Source organism: Haliotis rufescens, unplaced genomic scaffold, assembly GCF_023055435.1.
Source record: "Haliotis rufescens isolate VD_foot unplaced genomic scaffold, xgHalRufe1.0.p SCAF_8, whole genome shotgun sequence".
NCBI classification, from domain to species: domain Eukaryota; kingdom Metazoa; phylum Mollusca; class Gastropoda; order Lepetellida; family Haliotidae; genus Haliotis; species Haliotis rufescens.
Window position 1 is genome coordinate 29,974,315 of NW_025964372.1, and position 12,514 is coordinate 29,986,828.

The following is a 12,514-nucleotide window of genomic DNA, read 5'->3' on the forward strand; positions in this document are numbered from 1 at the left end:
TTAAACAATCTCATTAAAATCAGATCTTAGTTCTCGATCGCTAAACAAAGATCTGAGGACATCCCATTAGGGTCACGTCAGAACGACCTACCGGTATCATCCGACCAATCAAAGCGTCCCTTACCAGATTGTGAAAGTGACAGTCGGAATGTGTTTTCTAGTCATGCAACCTCAAAAACGTTAACACTGGGCATTCCAAACGACAGAACTACTGATTCCCTCAAGATTATCGTCTATCTCTCGCTTCCGTGGGATAAACATTTGAACGGAGGAGGTGTTGCACAGTGCGTGGAAAGCACTGCCATACAATCTCAGCAATATATCAGACATTCTGGAATGTTTGTTTGTTCATTTTTCAAAATTTTATTCGAGAACTGTGTCAACATATTTTTCAAGCGTAGTCTGAAATGGTAGTCGCCAGGTTGAAACGAGTGCCGTGAAGCTTGAAAAAGCTGCTTTCTAATTAGCTGATGTCTACTTCTTGTTAGTCATTTCAGTGGTTGGTCAAAGTTTGTGAAAGGTCGTTCTGATGTGACCCATAATGGGATGTCCTCAGATCTTTGTTTAGCGGCAGCGGTTCAACAAAGCGATCTTAGCGCCAAGGCGATCATAACTCCAATACTTCAACACAGACTTACGACAATCTTACTGCCAAGATCACTTTGTGAGTGAGTGTGTGAGTGAGTATGGTTTTATGCCTCTTTTAGCAATATTCCAGCATTATCACAGTAGGGGACACCAGAAATGGGCTTCACACATTGTACCCATGTCGCGAAATCGAACCTGGTCCTCGGCATGACGAGCAAACGCTTTAACCACTTGGCTACCTGACCGCTTCGGATCGCTAGGTGGAATTGGACCCAGGTGACATCTTATGAGCATATTTCATCTGTTCTTGTGCTGCCGTAAGTGTTTGTTACATTAGTTCACAATAGCGACATTTGTCTACGTTACAACAAGCAAACTGTAGTTCTATCATGCATTATAAGACTGCAGGGCTGTACCATTTTTTAAGCATGGATGAGACAAATTTTATGTGTGGACCTCATTCACAATGAAAATGAATTGACTATTCAACACATCTTACATTACACAAATGAAGAAAGAAAGACCCTCGGTGTCATCTTACGCTAAGTCAAAAAGTTAATTAGCAGCCTGTGAGATTACAGCAGCCATAAAAAAATTAATTCATTTCATAAATGATATATGCATATGGTATACTATACTTAAGATTAAATAAAGCGTTATTCGACTGTTATACTGAGTACAATGTTACTCACTGGTTAGGACCAACTTCTGATTCAAGTTTCGTTATTTTCTTCAACGTTTTCTCAGTGTCAACTAGTCTCTGTCGTAAATCCTGAACATTTTTCATTAAAGTTAAGGATGCCGCAGCATCAGCCATGTTCTTTTTCCGTTTCGTATTGAAGATTGCAATCTGTCACTTTACTTCAAAAAACTAACATGCTCCAACTTGATTTTGAATTTTGTTGCAAGGATACGAGATTTGTCTGAAAATACTTTCCGCGGAAGTTCAGAACATGATAAAACTGTTTTATCTTTATTTATTATTTTGAAGTTTTTCTTTTCGTAAAATCGTATAATTCTTCAGTTCGCCTCATCCAGCATGTACGACAACTGCAGAATCAACACGAAACCGCGCTGGTTTGTTATTGGTTCGCCATGACAGAACCAATGTCAAGGCCAATGTCAAGGTTGTTTTGAATATTTTGTATAAAACTCCTTTCATTTTCACTTGTGGGATGTAGAAACAAAGGTAATATTCCCAATAAAGTAATACAAATTAACCATCGGAATTTTTAAGAACAAATTTAGTATCTCGCATTTTCTCACTTCCGCTGACGGACACCTATGCGCATGGCAGCCATGTAACTTCCTTTTCTACCGTAACTTCAGCCCCCAACCGAAGCTATCGGAGTGACGAAGTTTTAACTTCGAATATCTCTATCATGGTGAGCCCAATTTCAAATACAAATGTATCTGAGGGTATACCAACAATAAAATTCTGTTCGATTGTGGTAAATTTAACCTGATGACCCCAAATAAATATGATTTTGCTGGATTGAAAATTCAGTGTCCTGACGACGTTGTAATAGAAGCATGGCCGTCAGTATGTCTGAGTTCATCCAGAAGAGATTAGACTATCACAATGTGACACCACCGCATTATCGAGCATAGCAATCATGAATGAGGGCCCACATGTTCGAATAAAATGCTTCGGAGATCATCAATGTAAACACCGGAGCAAGTTCACATTGAATTCTTACGCATCGAAAAGCCTTCGCATAGTTATGGATAGCAGGCTTTAATAATAGGTAACCTCATGATTAGATACATACCAAGACATGCTCTAATGTCGTGGCAGTTCAAGACTTGGGATGCACAGATATTGTTAAGCTATTGCAGGATACATCAAACGAAAACCGAGCTTTCAAGAAAACAATAGGAAGTACCGGTGTAGTGTAAGACTACCAAGAGTTGTGGCACTGCATCAAGATGTTTTTCTTTTCAGTATAAATGTTTAGTAAGCTATTTTCCAGTGCGTTTTATTCAGGATATTAAGTTATCTCTAGGTCTTTACCAAGCCTGTTTTCTCAGATCCTTTTGGGACCTGGCTCATATTGTCTGGTCTTAAAAGGGATCTCAGCGTTAGAAATTGGCACTAGTCCTGTTGTCCTTGCAAAACTGCCCAATAGTAAAGGTATCCTAAGGACTAGTAGAAATTGCCCATTTTAAGGGTTTTGCTGTATGTTAACATCATAAGGACTAGTGGGAAAAAAACTGTTAGTTTCTAACCCTGGATCTCAAATAGATCGGGTGGCCAGGTGCAATGCTTTGGCTGATTGTGTCTCTATTTGCCCTGATGATGATTGTCAGCAAAAAATGTTCATATGTCCACAAAAATTGAAGTAAGGGTTAGGATAAACCAAATCAAAGTTTGGGTGAATACCATATTCGACGTAATAAGCGCCCCACTCTAATAAGCGCCCACGGCGATATTTGCTAACATATTGGTCAGTGAACAATCCCAATTAGTACCCCTTCCGATTGATCAATGTACACAAGACTTATTTATTTGCGTATAATATGCACTTGTGTGTTATATGCACCCTTAATTATGGGCAATTAAATTTTGGAAAGATATTTCTGTTGTATATATAATAAACATTTCAGGCTGTCGGCATAAACAACGAAATTCATCTTTCAACTCTTTTTTTTTCACCAAAATAATATTCTAATAAGAGCTCCCTACTTCTAATTTTGAGAGAGCCATGTGCCCTGATTATGTCGAATACGGTACGATTAGAGGCACCATCCCTCTTAAAGTCTAAAATATTTATCTTGCATCACCACAGTCTTTTAAATGAGTATGTTTGCCATTTGATGTCTTTGTCATGCTAGAAAAAGGCTAAATTATTTTCTTTTTGCAGGGGTTCGTAAAAGTTGTTAAAAACAAGGCATACTTCAAGAGATTTCAAGTGAAATTCCGAAGGAGGAGAGGTAAGCTATTGTCAGATGTTTCTTGTTGGTTATTCTTTGTAGACACAGATTATTGCTACAAAGATATCTAAATGCGGTCTGTTCCAACAACCTTTGAGTGTACTTGCCCAAAACATGTATTTTGGCATTATTTTCTATAATTTTTGTGTCTTAGTATATGGACTAGAATAAGCTGATATTACTGGACCAGAATGTATTTTCTGAGACTTTGGCTTTGGACTAGTGTATAAAATCACAGTGTAAGTGGAGTGCAGAAATTTTCCAAGAAAAATTGCATGGGATCAAATGAAATATTGCTGTTTTTCAAAGTTCAATCTGAACCTGCTCATTATCAAGAATTGACTGTTATTCCTATTTAAACACTTCTCAATTGTACTTTTCCAGAGGGACGTACCGATTACTTTGCTCGCAAACGCTTGATCTTCCAAGAGAAAAACAAGTACAATACCCCGAAGTATCGACTGATTGTCCGTTTCACCAACAAGGACATCATTTGTCAGGTGGGTCTTTGATCCGAGTCGTCATGCCTTAAGGTTGTGTTGTCATGCTGAAGAACCAGGTTCGATTCCAGACATGGTAAGGTGAAGCCCGCTTCTGGTGTCCAATAGCTGTGATGTTGCCAGAATATTGCTAAAAGTGCTGTCGAATCCAAGTGACTACCTTTTCTGAAAATAGTGCCCCAGTGGGGCTACCAGGTTACAATAGAAGAGGTCCCTATCAACTAGTGGTGGGATGGATGATGCATCGGTGGATCACAATGTTTTACTTCTTAAAACAAGTATCAATCACAGTTGCACTATTTTCATTCATCATTTCATGTGCCATGCTTGAGACTGCCAACTGTAAATCGTCAGTGTGCCAGGTATTTTGCTGTGCTGTCTCTGAGAAAGATGGCTTATGCATCACAGATAAGGGTACAAACAAGTATCATGATATATGTTGGATCGCAGTTGGTGTATCGCCCCAGCCCTACTATCAACATATGCTGGTTGTAAAAGACTTAATTGATTCAGTATTGGTGACTTCTTGATTGTCACCATACCCCGACAGTGTTGATCGTTGCACATACCAATTTGCTGGATTGTCTGGTCCAGGCTTGATTGTTTACATGTTGTTATGTGGCTGAAATATTTCTGAGTTTGGTATTAAACAACTTACTTATAAACGTGAAAAGTGCCTTTTTAGGTCTACATTTGTCTCCGCATAACTTAAAGCGTTCGCTCCTCTTTCAGATAGCGTACGCTCGGATCGAAGGTGACATTATCATTGCGGCTGCATATTCCCATGAGTTACCTAGATACGGCGTCAAGGTAGGGCTGACGAACTATGCGGCTGCATACTGCACTGGACTCCTCCTGGCCAGGAGGGTAAGTACACTGAGACCTAACTTCCTTGATACTCACTCACACTTTCTTCAGTCCACGCTCTATATTCAACAATCAATGCTTTTGTTCAGATTTTATTTCTAGGTTTGTCAGCACCCTATACATGCTTGTGGGTTTCACCAAAGTGGTTAACGTCTGAGACCTGCATCACTTCGAGCGTTTAACTGACATGCCTTTATATAACTGGAATACTGTTTAAAGCGGCACTTAAGGCTAAAAAGTAGTCTTGGTTCACAGGCACCACCATAAAGTCCGCCGCATGTTTCATTTTTTTTCCATTTTCTAAAAAATGAAAAAATCCTCATACTTAACCACAATGTGATCCAATATGGCACACAGTTACTTCCCTTTACATGTGCACTGCTTTACTGTGCATCTTGTGTTATAGTAATGGCACCAATAGGAGTTTGTATGCTTGTTTAAGTAGGGAGGCCCTTTCCCAGGTTGATGGTACACAACTGTTTATTTGGTAACATACTTGTTTGAACAAGCAGCACACAAAAACACCGCCCGCCCGCCCGCATTTTTTTAAACCTAACCCATCTCACTCACTCATCGCTTTACTTGAAGCATAACTACACTCTATAGATTAAAACACAAGCTGACGTAATGTCATTGAACGGAACCTAAGAGTGAATCTTGACAGTCATTGTACGTTTGCAAAATGTTACTTTCCGTTGGTACTCCCTGTAGTTTTTCGTTGCAAGTATTCAAATTTAGTTGAAGATTTCATATTTACATTTTTAAAATCTACATTTACAATCTCGGATTTCTTTATGACCAATGACTATTACCTTCTCATTTCTTGAACCGTACAGCTGCTTCAAAAGTTGAAACTTGATTCCATCTACACTGGAGTTGAGGAGGCAAATGGTGAAGAATACTACGTTGAAGATGAGGATGGCAAACCAGGCGCTTTCCGTGCTTACCTGGACATTGGTCTAGTTCGTACCACCACTGGTGCAAGGGTGTTTGGAGCTTTGAAGGGAGCCGTTGATGGTGGCATCGACATTCCCCACAGGTGAGAAAGCTGACAAAAGGATATGGAACTTTTTCAATTCCGGAATGAAAGGCCATGAGTAGGGGATAATTGAATCACCCAGTGGGTAAGAATAGATCCTCCAGTATCTCATGCTTGGTGTTAACTAATGAGGATCAGATGAGACTGGTTGAGTTGACTGTAAGTGTGTCCGTGTGTCTAAAGATTTGGCTGTTTCAGTCACTGGTTAGTCTGGCCTCTGTGATCTTGCTAGATACAGCAGGGACCCGTGAAGTTTCGGGTTAGAATAGGTCTTCAGCAACCCATGCTTGTCATAATAGGCGACCGACGAGGTCAGGGGGGGTCAGGCTTGCTGACTCGGTTGATGAATGTCATTGTATCCCAATTGTGGTGTTAAACAACAAACAAATATACAGCTGACTACAGCATTTCAGTGAGTTTTGTTACCTCAACGGTCACTTTTGTTAAACATGCCAGTACAATATATATATATATATACGTAAATCATGTAGTACCCCAGACCCTCTGCTAGATTTCAGTTTTTTTTTAAAAAACCCCATAAATTACATCCCCTCAATCCAGAACAGAAATACAATCAACCCAGAACAGAAATACAATCAAACACTTAAGATTTCAGTGCAAAAGTCTGAGCACACAGATGACATTCGCTCACAAATTAACGAAGGGTGAATAATCCACATGAATTCTTTCTAAAGATGTTCTTATCCTGTCTGGTGCTCAGCTTTAAGGGGATAAACAAGGACTGGTCCGCTCGCAGTCAGTATTGTCTGAGTGGGGTATCTGCAGTGTTTAACTGCAGCATGGTACCTCAGTGGGCAAGCACTATTAAACCGGCATTGGTCAGGACTAGTACCAGCAGACACACAAACATGCATGTTGCTATGAGTGCAATAATCCTGGAATGCGCCATTAAACCCAATTTCACCCCACCTCATTGATATGACAAAGGTATCCTCTTGTTTGTTTAGCATGAAGAGGTTCCCAGGCTTTGACTCTGAGAGCAGCGAATTCAAGGCCGACATTCATCGCAATCACATCTTGGGTCTGCACGTGGCAGGCTACATGAAACACCTTAAGGAGGAAGATGAAGACCTCTTCCGGAAACAGTTCTCTCGCTTCATCAAGGAGGGAGTTACAGCTGATACCGTAGGTTCAGTCTAAATAAGGGGCTGATTGTGAAGGTTCATTCTGATTAATGGGCCATCTGATACCATAGGCTTTTTCTAAATAAGGGTTATAGGACCTGTGAAGATCCGGGGTCTTCCGCAACCCATGCTTGCCGTAAAAGGCGACTGTGCTTGTCGTAAGAGTCGACTGACGGAATCAGGTGGTCAGGCTCGCTGACTTGGTTGATGCATGTCATTGTATCCCCATTGCGTGGATCGATGCTAATGATGTAAATCACTGGATTGTCTGATCCAGACACGATTATTTACAGACTGTTGTCAAATAGCTGGACTTTTGCTGAGTGCAGCGTTAAACGACAAACACATTAAGTGTCGTAATGCCCAGACAGCATGGATTGTTGCTCACAATATCAATCAGGGGATTTTTTGGTCCGGACTCGGTTATTTACAGGCTGTGGTCATATAGCTTGAATATTGCAGAGTGCAGCATTAAACAACAGTTATCTCCCTTCAGTTATTGGCTGCTGCTGTCAAAAAGATGAAAGGACTCGAACCCATGGCTTATCTAAGGAACTTGATTTATCAAACTGTTCCGCCTTTGTGTTCAACTCACATAAAGTGATTTAGTTCTGCACTTTCTAATTAGTGTGAATTAGCATTTGTTTTGTAATGGTGGTAATGTTACACTAACTTTAACAGTTATTTGGCCTAATTATTGCAAGACAAGGTGATGTAACCTTTTGAAAATTGATACAGAATTAAAATATTGATTCATGGATATATAGTCATCATATAGTCAGGTGGAAGTCCTTGTTGAATTGTGACAACCTAAGCAGGTTAGAAATTAATATATTTTTTCATGATATGCTACAGAGTTGCTATCTACCTAATGGTAAAACTGGTTGTCCAGAAGCAAATGTCACCAGTCCTTAAATTTTACTGGTCTCAGACTAGCAGACTTCTTTTAATTTCAACCCTGCCAAATGCCGAGTGGACAGAAGCAGGGTTTGACAACCCCGCTAGTCTGTTAGTCTGAGACTATTGAAAATCTAGCTTGGCTAGTTGTTTTCTACCCAAACCTAGCTCTTTTACATCAGCTAGTAGTCTGAAAGGAACTGTGGACCTGTTGGATATTACAGATGGTGTCTACCCCTGCTTAAGTGGCAGGTGATATATAACTCAAACAGATGGTAGATGCAGTTTTCACTTTCTGTTCATAGATAGAAATACAATGGTAAATTGTGATGTGAGTCTTGTAAATTTAAATCTGTTTTCTGCTGTTCTAGATTGAAGCGATGTACAAGAAAGCCCATGCTGCCATTAGGGCAGACCCTGCCAAGAAGGCGAAGCCACAGAAGAAGATTACCAAGAAGAGGTAAATTTATAAATTTGAAGGATGTTTTTCAAATTAAGGAGATATTATACATAAACTGTCAGAATTTAAGCATATGCGTCAGGGGGTTAGTGAGAAGACACCCATATTGATGTTTATAGGTCCCTAGATCTGAATATTCTGGGAGCAAACCTATAGTTTCTCTGTAATGTCTTCCTTATAACAATCATACCACTTTGATAACAATACAAAATTTGTGTATAATTTGTCCATGGGTATCATCACTGGTCCAATCAGTATTGAAGCATTTAACAACACCCTGAAGATCTGGGTAGAATAGGTCTTCATAAACCCATGCTTGCCTCTTTCCCAGTCTTGACTTGCCATTCTGTCTTGCAGGTGGACCAAGGCGAAGGTCACTCTGGCTCAGCGCAAGGCCCGTGTCAAGCAAAAGAAGGCAGCTTTCATCAAGAAGCTGGAAGCAGAGGCTGATAATTAAAGTCTGTACGCGAAATGAACTCTGCAGAGACATTAAAGAATTGATGTCTAATCATTTGGTGTTTGAAGTTTATTTTTACTACATTGGAATCATGGCAACACATGACTTAGACGAGTCCAAATTTACTACCCCCGGTACCAGACCCGCTATTACCTGACACTACCTGAGTTACCCACTGCATGTCTCAAAAGCTGAGTACAAAATGTCCGCTTTGGAATTGTTTTATTGGAGCCCTGGCAAATAGTATTCAGATACACGTATAAAACAATCTGTTCATGCATACTCTGAAGTTGACAGAAGCTTTATTTTTATTGAAACATCAGAAGCAATACATGCATGGTCAGAAAGAAAGGTGAACATTAGTGGGTTGTTATGTAAGCATGGAGTTACAGTATGTCTTCTTCACTATAACACATGGATACATGAGATACCTGTCCAGCCCCTCCTCCAACACACCACTTCATATGGTATGGCCTACTAATTGTCAAGGCTCCAGCCTACGTTGATATTTCAGAAATCTCTTTGTAGATCTTAAAGTTTTATATAATATGCAAAATACACAATAAGTACATATAGTAAATTTTCACCTTGATACATTTGTCAATTGTCAAAATGACAACCTATAACATGTTTTCAAGCCACACTGAAAATAGCAGAGAAATATTCTTATGATTTCAATGTCCGATCTTAGTGCATGTTTTAATAAACCCAAAAGTGTCTGGATTTCACAAAGATTCATACATGGTTTGAGAAGAAATGTTCCAAATGCAGGTCAAACTGATTTTGGCCTCTTTCAGAATAAACATTAACAAATCATTCAGCAGCACCCTGTAACGTGCTTGCTCCGTCTATTGATAACAGTGTAAGAATCTAGATTTAAATGTTCCTATATGCAATAAATCGGTATCAAGTTGTTATCCATATTAAGGTTGTATGTGAAGTTAGGTTCTCGCATATGTTGGGTGCCATTGAAGGTCATAGTCACTAGTGGCAAGCAAAGCATGAAGAAAGGTTTGTGCAAGGTAGCTTAGTATTTATGGTTGGAATCGACAAAATTTTGTATACGCAACGTCCAAGGCAGGTGTCAGTAGCACTTTTGGGTGACTGCAGCAATGTACTGTAATGATAGAATTTCGGATCAATTTAAGACAAATTTTCCTACAATTACCTCATGGTTCTGTCAAGGTCGTTTTGAAGGCCATTCAGTCATGAAATGACAAATGATTGCATTGTGAAAGTATTGTTAGAATGGTATGGAGACTTCATATTTGTAACACAGTTTTGGATTTGTGTCTTTTCATGTGATTGGGGATGTCGAAGGTCAAGGTCACACTATCTTGAGAATGATTTCTTGGCAGTTCATAACCGAGATTGAGGTCAAGGTCATAATGCCATTCGTGCATATAAAATGGTTATTCAGGTATCTAGTGGCATAGGACATTGTTTCAAAGTTGTATTGCATTGAGCATGTTTCCCAAACTTCAAGTGCTTATAACTTTGTTATAGAGGTAGCTATAGGCACAGGACCTTGTTCCAAGGTAGTGTTGGGCTTTGATGGTGGTAGTCACAATGTCCTTACTTAGGGATAGATAATATACAAGACAGATTTTCAAAGCCACAGAAACTTGGACATGTGGATTGGTCATTATCCTGAAGTGAACTTTGTTAGGCATTTGTCCCTATCGTATTAAAATCAGATCTTAGTTCTCACTACCACTAAGCAAAAGATCTGAGGACATCCCATTACAGGTCATGTCAGAACGACCTTTCATCCAACCAATCAGACCGTCGCTTACCAGATCATGAAAGTGACAGTCGGAATGTGATTTCTAATCATGCAACCTCAAAATATTTAACAAAAGGTATTCCGAACGACAGTTACAGGTTTTATGATAATATCCATACAATCTAGGCCATCTATCAGCCATTCCAGAATGTTGTTTTGGTTAGTTTTAACTTTTGTAATCAAGAATTCGTCAAAATATGTTTCGAAGCAAAGTCGCCAGTTTGTAACTAGTGCCCTATAGCTCGAGAAAGCTGCCTTCTGATTGGCTAATGTCAGTCATTTCATTGGTTTGTCAATGTTCGCAAAAGGTCGTTCTGACATGACCCGTAATGGGATGTCCTCAGATCTTTGTTTAGCGGTAGTGAAAACTAAGATCTGATTTTAATGAGATTGGCATTTATCCCTGTGATTGCTTCTCATAACCGACTTGGATCTGTAGCATAGCTTTGCCCATTGATGGTCAGACCTTGTTATGGATGTCAATCATGATTATCTCCCTTACTGCTTCCTGGCTACTTCTGTCTCACTTAAATCTGTTATGAAAACAGTTTGGAAATGGTCAACTGCAAAGCCATGCATCCACTCGCCAAAGGATACTTAAAACAATGTTGAAGCAAGAGAATCGCAGTCAGCTGTTGCCAGGGAATTCTGTGTGTCCATCACCTCCAGACATGGATGAGTATCCGTACCAAAATACATGATACAAGCCAGGCTTCTCAAGGCCGAGTCATTTATGGCAAAACGTACAATGGCATCCTCTACAACAGCCATTAGAGTGTAAAACTCCCTGAAAGAGTGAGTGAGTGAATATGGTTTTATGCCGCTTTTAGCAATATTCCAGCAATATCACGGCGGGGGACACCAGAAATGGGCTTCACACATTGTATCCATGTCGGGAATCGAACCCGGGTCTTCAGTGTGACAAGCGAGCGCTTTAACCACTAGGCTACCCGACCGCCCTCTCGCTGAAAGAAGACCAGTCAGAGGTGTTGGTTTTTAGTCATTCACACGCTGAAAAACTTGTCACCAGTATAATTTCAGAATGGGAGAGACAATTTTAATACAACGGTACTCATATTTGATATATTTTGGTAACTAATGGCAGAGATTGACGATCGATGTCATTAGACCAGAAGTGCATAGAACTTGGTTATTAAAGGGCAAGTTCACACGGAAATTAACCTATTTTTCTTGTACTTTTTCCACATTAAAAGTGTTAACCTAGAAGTGTCATAGACAAAAATATAAATAATCACAATTAATTAACATATTTTTCGCATTAAAACGATTTATATTTTTCACATTTACCAAGTGTTCTATTTCCACAACAAAAACAGCATGGCTTATGCCCCTTGCAATATGACGTCATTGGTGCCAATTGATAAACATTATGACGTCATCATGCTTTGTTAGAGCCGCTTCACGTGGTGTAGGTCTAGGTGTGTGATTCTAGCGTCTCAGATGCCAGCCAGCATAGTGTTATGCTGAGTCACCACTGCGCCGGAGTGTGTCGTAGGCCATGTTGTTTTACCGCAAACTGGTACTTGATATCTTTTGCGTTGAGAATAGACAGGGACCCAGTTGAATTGGCACCAATTACGTCATAATCTAAGGGGGATAACTCAGGCCTGTTTAGCTCGAAAAACGAAGGCCTCATAACGACATATCATTTTCACACTATTGTGAGCTTCCTACTTTCACTGTGAAAAAAATGAGTGTATATTTTCAAACACAGATACTAATTAATTCTAAAATTGCGTTTTGTTTAGAAAAAGTGATTTTTGCGTGTACACTTCCCCTTTAAGCTAGAGGCACACGACTGCATTTCACATGTGCTTTCT

The 12,514-nt window shown here is 39.7% G+C and overlaps 2 protein-coding genes across 2 annotated transcripts in view; one reads left to right on the forward strand and one right to left on the reverse strand.

Moving 5' to 3' along the window:
• LOC124145552 (coiled-coil domain-containing protein 18-like) overlaps positions 1–1,697 on the reverse strand; it is a 64,902-nt gene extending 63,205 nt beyond the window's left edge. Inside the window, exon 1 of the mRNA XM_048388896.1 lies at positions 1,281–1,697. Coding sequence (XP_048244853.1) covers positions 1,281–1,405 — 125 coding nt within the window. The 5' untranslated portion in view covers positions 1,406–1,697. The remainder of the gene's footprint in view (positions 1–1,280) is intronic.
• A 133-nt stretch (positions 1,698–1,830) lies between these two features.
• LOC124145551 (60S ribosomal protein L5) lies at positions 1,831–8,941 on the forward strand. The gene is made up of 8 exons (XM_046515369.2): positions 1,831–1,973; positions 3,453–3,522; positions 3,907–4,022; positions 4,755–4,889; positions 5,726–5,928; positions 6,897–7,074; positions 8,342–8,430; positions 8,788–8,941. Exons 1-8 carry the CDS (start codon positions 1,971–1,973, stop codon positions 8,885–8,887), a joined length of 894 nt encoding a protein of 297 aa, XP_046371325.1. The 5' UTR covers positions 1,831–1,970; the 3' UTR covers positions 8,888–8,941.
• Positions 8,942–12,514: the final 3,573 nt, after the last annotated feature.